This window comes from Lepisosteus oculatus, chromosome 1 (genome assembly GCF_040954835.1).
Source record: "Lepisosteus oculatus isolate fLepOcu1 chromosome 1, fLepOcu1.hap2, whole genome shotgun sequence".
Taxonomy (NCBI): domain Eukaryota; kingdom Metazoa; phylum Chordata; class Actinopteri; order Semionotiformes; family Lepisosteidae; genus Lepisosteus; species Lepisosteus oculatus.
Genome location: NC_090696.1, coordinates 4,158,789 through 4,165,675, shown reverse-complemented (window position 1 = coordinate 4,165,675; position 6,887 = coordinate 4,158,789). Strand labels below are relative to the sequence as shown.

The 6,887-nt window shown below is 37.2% G+C and overlaps 1 protein-coding gene across 3 annotated transcripts in view; it reads right to left on the bottom strand.

Annotated features, from left to right (window-relative positions):
• Positions 1-332: 332 nt before the first annotated feature.
• si:dkey-33c12.4 (tetratricopeptide repeat protein 31) overlaps positions 333-6,887 on the bottom strand; it is a 29,131-nt gene continuing 22,576 nt past the window's right edge. For 2 of the 3 annotated variants that reach the window (XM_069187647.1, XM_069187693.1), the window contains exons 17-18: positions 4,811-4,929; positions 333-2,479 (exon numbers count right to left, since the gene is read on the bottom strand). In XM_069187647.1, the coding sequence (XP_069043748.1) occupies positions 2,350-2,479; positions 4,811-4,929 (249 nt within the window). In that variant the 3' untranslated portion in view covers positions 333-2,349. The remainder of the gene's footprint in view (positions 2,480-4,810; positions 4,930-6,887) is intronic. The other variant, XM_069187678.1, reaches the window with a different exon arrangement.

Sequence of the window (6,887 nt, the reverse complement as noted above, 5' to 3'; positions counted from 1 at the left end):
GGTACTGCCCTCAGACTGCTTCAGATGCTCACCCGCCTAGGTCAGTAACAATGCACCGTGACCGTGGTTAAAAACATCACCCTAACAAATTAATCTGGCTTTCCAGGGAAAATAAGGGGTCGTCTTACAACCACTCTGTGTATGTCAGCATGTGCAGCAGCCATTTCCTGCTCCTAAACCCAAGGCTCTAAATGCCTTATATAATCATTTTAGCGCTTTCCAGTGAAAGGTGAGGATGTTCAAGCAGCCCAACGGCACAAGACACTTTCAGCAAACACAAAAGGACAAAGAGAACTGGAACGGGAATGAAAAAGGAGACCAGAAACAAGCTGTGCTGACTCATTCAATTTAATGGCACAGATCAAATATTTTATATAAAATATAACATTTTTTGGTACAGCAATAACTGGAAAAAACAGGCCTCTTTCATTACACTTAAAAAAAAAACCTCCCACCATCTGCTAATGCAACAGCTGACAAACTGAGGGGGAAATAATTTCCTTAGATTCATTTATCCTAGTTGAGATTGCTTATGCACATAACCTAGGATCATAAATAATCTTTGGGGAAAAGAAAACAACCATGAGTGATTTTATTGACAGTATCGGTTTATGCAATTTTTTCTTCTTACATTTTCTACATCAGGAGAACACACAGATTTTCACAAACTTTAAGAAACCCCTTCATTTGATTTACATCCTGTACATAAGTATTCTATAATCTCATAAGTACTATACCCCAACAATCAGCAAACCAACCAGTTGAACAGGTCTGAATTTCAGATCTAAAAATAAAGACTGTTCTCTGTTTCGTAATTAGATTCAGATTTATGAAACAGTCTGAATGCAGGCAGACCAGAATACGGCTACTGTAATACATCAAAATAGGTAAAATAGATTTTAAAAGAAGAATTACCAAGCTGTTGAAAACAGTTTCCAGTTTAGTTGGTAACAAATATTCATATAGGGGTACAAATCAATGGAATTGAAAATACTTAGAAAGCAGTTTGCAAAAGTGTGGCATTACAAACACTTTTTTTGTTTTTGGATGTACATTACTTAAAGATTTGTTTTTTGTTTTGTTTTTTTCTAATTATACCAAAGAAAACAAAAGGCTTATGTACTTCATACCTGTTGTAACTCTTTGAGATTCTATGCAAGGTACTTAAAACTGGCAGTTTCTTCAGTGACATCACCCACGGTTAAATTCATGAACAAAATGTTATATACTAGTTTGCAAAATATAATTAAACTGAAACTGTAAGCAGATTTGTTGTAGAGCATTTACCGTTAGGTGACAGGTAAATTACTAGTGAAAAGAAATGTTAAGTAAAAAAAGATAGTCACTACCATTATTCAAAACAATCCAGTCATGGGCTATAACTCATAAGCCAGAATGATTATCATTAAACTGCTATACTCCAACACTAATCATTAAAAACAATCCTTAGAGCACACTGGAAATTTATAATGTTGCTCTTCCTTTTCAGGCTCATTAGGAAAGTCTCAGTGCCATGTGTTTCATTCAATAACAGATATGCAACTGAATCGAATACTTGGCTCATGGAGATAAATTGTTTCTTTTAAGATCAAATGTATGCCTGAACAGACATCCATCACAAATAAAACTTGCAATAACATAGTCAAGAATGTTAAAAGAACCAGCTAGTAAATTTATAGATCTTTTCAAAATAGCTGAATTCATATTAAAAACAGTCCCTTTGTATTCAAATTTGGCAGCAATAAGAGGGACATCTGCAATTCTATTTATACTATAACATAAATATGGACAACAGCTTCAAAGCCCTCCTTACTCTTCAGTTGAAAATGTTTAATTCATGCATCCTTTCATGTGAATTACTTAAAAAATAAACCTTAAAAAATAAACTCTCTCATTTCTTTGATTAATACTTTAACAGTCATACCTTAACATTAAAAAGTTAAGAATATGAATTATAGATAACAGACTGAAATAAAACGTTACTTTTTTTCTCCCTTACATCTTCACAAAATTTACAAAACAATGAAAAACGAGATGCTGAGAATTTTACCTACAAAGGGAACTTCAGAAGTTAAGAGGTTGTGTACGGAACTTGTGTGCTGTTATCTGCCATAATCATGAATTCTAGTTTTTGCCCGAGCATAAATTTCAATTTCAATTGACATTATTCAATGAGCAAAAGAAAACACAGGAACGGGCTTCACATGGTTTATAACTTAATCCTTCTGTTTTTATAAAAAAAATAAACGCAGCCCCATTCCACGCTAGTAAACCCATTTATTCACATCGCAGAATACTGAAGCGGTGGTCGAGTCCCCGGGTCCAAGGCCAAAGGTCAAAGACAGCTGCTCAGGATGCTGCACTCGATTTCTTTGGGCCGTCTATCCCCTTGTGCTCAGGGATGTGTTTGAAGATGCACTTTTCTCTCTTTGTGCACCCACCGGTCCTCCAGTAAACACATTCACCATTTGCTTTCTGTCTGAGAAAAAAAAAACACTGACAGCTTTCAGCTACACAAACATTCATAGTAATAAAACTGAAATGTATCTGGGATGAAGTTATCCCATCAATCTCAAACTAACACGTAAGCCTTTCAGACATGCACATAACCCTCTGGATACACAGAAAGTCCAGTCTGGCTGGGAGAACTTATAATCTGGTTTCAAAATAAAGTATATAAACATACTGTCACAAATGTTAAACCAGAACTGTGTGCAGAACACATGATTTGCACTTGTCATACAGTTCCATAAATCATTAGCCTTCGGAGAATATTCTTTCATTTTATAATTTCACCTACGCTACACATCAAGGTGCATAGTGCATTTCCAAGTGTAACGCAGAACCATTTTGTGTGGCTTCTTTAGTTTGATCCATGGTGCTGGGAATTAAATCTTCAACACAGAAATACATTGTTAGCCCTATTAGGCCATGAAAAAAATACTGAAAACAGCTTCCCACTTGGTGCTATACTCCTTTTGACAGAATCCACAAACGAGAATGAATATCGCACTGAAGTGTAAATTTTCAAGCCTTCTTGCTTAGAAACAAGTCACATCAGCCTGTCTTGCACACGTTCACATCTTACAAATACAATGACAAGTGCTGAAGTATAAAAGTTGTAAGCTGTGAGTCAAGGAGGAAGGTTTTGGATATAAATATGGGTACAAGGCAAATGTATCCAGATGTCAGCTTGCATTTACCCTGAAACCTAAAGCCATTATTATTACAACCTGAAGAGTAATCCTCCTTCTAGCGCTTTGCTTTTTTCTAAATTAGATTTTTCAGTCCAGAATGATGCCGGGCTAAGGCCCATCTACCCAGACCTCCCACAAAATCTACTGGGAAGATACTATTGGGCCCTGGAGATTCATTAATTTTAAATGCTTAGGCTGAATCTTAACCCAAAATGCTTCTGTCTTGTATGCTGTTACTATTTAGGAACTTCATCCTCCAAATATCTGAGGTATATTGGTGACTTTTTACTCACTGAACACCTGTGTAAATTCATTTACTACATCAGCTTATTTGCTTTTGAATTTAAAGTATTTTAGCCTCCACCCCAATATTCCTTTACATTTCTCTCTTGGCCTAATATTCTTTTGCCAGTGCTTGCAATTCATTTTACTCATTTCCTTTCACTGGATTCTGTTTTTTTTTGTGTGTGTTATAAAGCACCTTTTCTATTTTTCTTCAATTGATTTGTTAAACCATTTGTGATTTTTATCTCAACCTGGAAAGTCTCAGAACATACTTCAAAGCACACCATATTATGATCACAGCTCCCTAATGTCTGTGTGCCTCACTCAGTCCCGTTTGTTTGAGAAGATCTATACAAGCATTGCCTCTTGTAGGTGCTGGGACAAAATGGGTAAGAAAGAATCATTAACCATGTTTATCCCAGGCTTTGTAGGGAAAACTGAAGTCTCCAATAAAAACTACTTTTGCTATAAACTACTTTTGCACATAAATTTGTAATTAAGCATTTTAATGTAATGTAACCTCATTGTATTTTCATTGTTAGAAAGCTATCAAGCCCTTGGTATTCATTAATTTTAAATGTTACTTTGAACAGGTAGAACTGTTACATGCTGATACTATTTCAAAAATAACTTTGTTCTTGCTGTGGTATATAGTTAATTCTTTGGCTGTTAGGCAAATGTTATGATGTGTATGTGTTAGTTCACTATACCTGTGATCTACAGTTTTAGGGCAGCATATATATATATTGACTACAATGCTGCATAACAAATGCAAACTTCCTGCATGCTTAAACCAGGTTTGACTATCCTGAATCTTCCACTTCCTTGTATATTAACTCTGTGCCTGCAATAATAAGATGCCGAATTCATAACTACAGCTTTTCTATATATACAATGTATAATTATTTAGGGAAAATACTGAGGGAAAAGGAATTATTACTATTAGTACTATATAATACTAAATGGGTGATGCTGAATTTTAAAAAGAAAACTGTGAAATGATGTTATGTTAGCAGTGAGGGCAGCCCTTGATGAAACCACCTCTTTTCAGACTCTCAGTCAACCGCTGGTTCCTGATGTCCAATATTTTAAAGGCAAAGCAATGACTTTGAATACAACAGTATTGAGTTATACCCTGTTAATCCTGTTCTAGCCAAACATAGCTCTGACAATTCGACCTGGTCTTGAAACTGTGCACTTAACTGCAGGACCGGTTTGGCTTCTGACCCATTTCAGGGCTGGCCACCAGTTTGGGTATGTGCTTCACTAAACATTTAGGATACAACCCATCACAAACACTTTGAGAGATATTCTGAACAGTTACTTACTGATTAGCAGGTTTAGCTGGTTGGTCAGAAGAAGCTTTAGAAGTTTTTGCCAATGCAATATGTTTATAAACGTGATCAGGGTAACGGACTATAAGTTTGGATCCATCAATGTCTTTCCCCTGTAAAAAATACAGTACATTTCAGAACACAGAATAGAAGGAAAGGGCAAACTATGCATGTGACATACAGAACCAGTTAAAAGTTGGAGTACTCCTGCTTGAAACCAGGTTTTTCATGATTATCTGTGCTTTCAACTGTATAAACTTGTCTATAACCACTTAATATTTAATTACATGATGTGTACTTATAATCTTAAGTAAACTGCATTGAAAACGTTAATTTTTCATTTTCAATAAAATGAACACCCAAAGCAAGCAGATTTCAGTTTGAACCCCAGGTTAGTTAAAAGTCAGAAATGTGTATAACATGGTGTTAGAACACTAAAAGAAGTTTAAAATGGTCTTTGTTAGATGTTCTCATGGTTAACTAGCATGTTACCTCATTTACTTTTTAGTCACCAGTTATTGGTAAGCAGGTGAGGGTCCACGATTACTATAAATATAGGGAGCATGGTCAAAAGTTAGTAAATTCTGAATGAACATTGCAAAATTTGCTCAGCAAGCAAGGAAAAATAACTTTAAAAAAATGAAGGTCAATCTTTAACACAAATTTCAAGAACTTTGCAAGCGTCAGTAACTGCTGTGGCCAAGACTATCAAACGATATGAAGAAACTAGCACTCATGAGGACCGAAGAAGGCCAGGCAGGCCAGAGGTGACCTCAGAATCAGAGAATACGTTCATTAGAGTCACAAGTCTGTGAAACCGGTGACTGACTGCACCTGAAATACAAGCTGAGCTCAATGCAACTAGAAGTACAGATGTTTCAACACCAACTGTTCAGAGAAGGTTGCATGAAGCACATTTTCAATGCAGTTGACTAAATATTAAGTGTTTATAGACCAGTTTATACAGTTTCAAGCACAGATAATCATGGAAAACCTGGTTTCAAGGAAGTGTACTCAAACATTTGACTGGTACTGTATGTGAAATTTCTGTTTACAAAGAAATTTGTAGCACACAAATACATTGTATCATTCATAGCAATGATACATTGCTCATCTAATGGGTGAAGCAGTGGCTCTGTGGCTAAGGATCTGCGCCTGTGGGTGGAAGGCTGCAGGTTAAAATCCTGCGGCCAGCAGAGGAATCCTACTCCGTTGGGCCCCTGAGCAAGGCCCTTAATCCCAACTGCTCCAGGGGCGCTGTACAATGGCTGACCCTGCGCTCTGACCCCACCATTCTCTCTGTCTGTGTGTCTCATGGAGAGCAAGCTGGGGTATGTGAAACGACAAATTTCTAATGCAAGAAATTGTATATGGCTAATAAAGTGATCTTATCTTAATCTATTATTAGCAGATGATACAGACCACTCCATAGTAATCCAGCTAGAGACATCCACTCCTGTATTATGCACACCACAAGTTCATTAAAACTCAGTTTCCTGAAGGATTAACAAGCGCATGCGGGAATTAAAAAGTTTAATTACACATACAGCACCTGATTCTTTACAGTTAAAGAAAGGGCAATCTTTGGAGCATTGACTCTGCTGCCCCCTTTTTTTTTCTCGTCATTTGAGATGGACCATTTCTGATAAATCTACCTTTTTGGGGACTGAGACACGGACATACAGTTTGCCCAATACATAACAAAAACAAAACACAGAGGGACAGAACTAGAAAACCAACAAAACAAGGTAATTTGAGCACCAAAAGGAACATATCACCCTGCAGCTCACAACAGGCAACCCACTGAAGCTAAGCAGGTGTGAGCCTGGTCAGTCCCTGGATGGGAGACCTCCTGGGAAAAAAGGTTGCTGCTGGAAGTGGTGTTGGGGGGGCCAGCTGGGGGCGCTCACCCTGCAGTCTGCTTGGGTACTAATGCCCAAGTAAGGCCAGGGGACACTACACTGTAAAATAGGTGCCATCCTTAGGATGAGTCATAAAATTGAGGTCCTGACTCTCTGTGGTCACTAAAAATGTTACCCCGGCATCCTGGTCAAATTTCCCATTGTCCTTT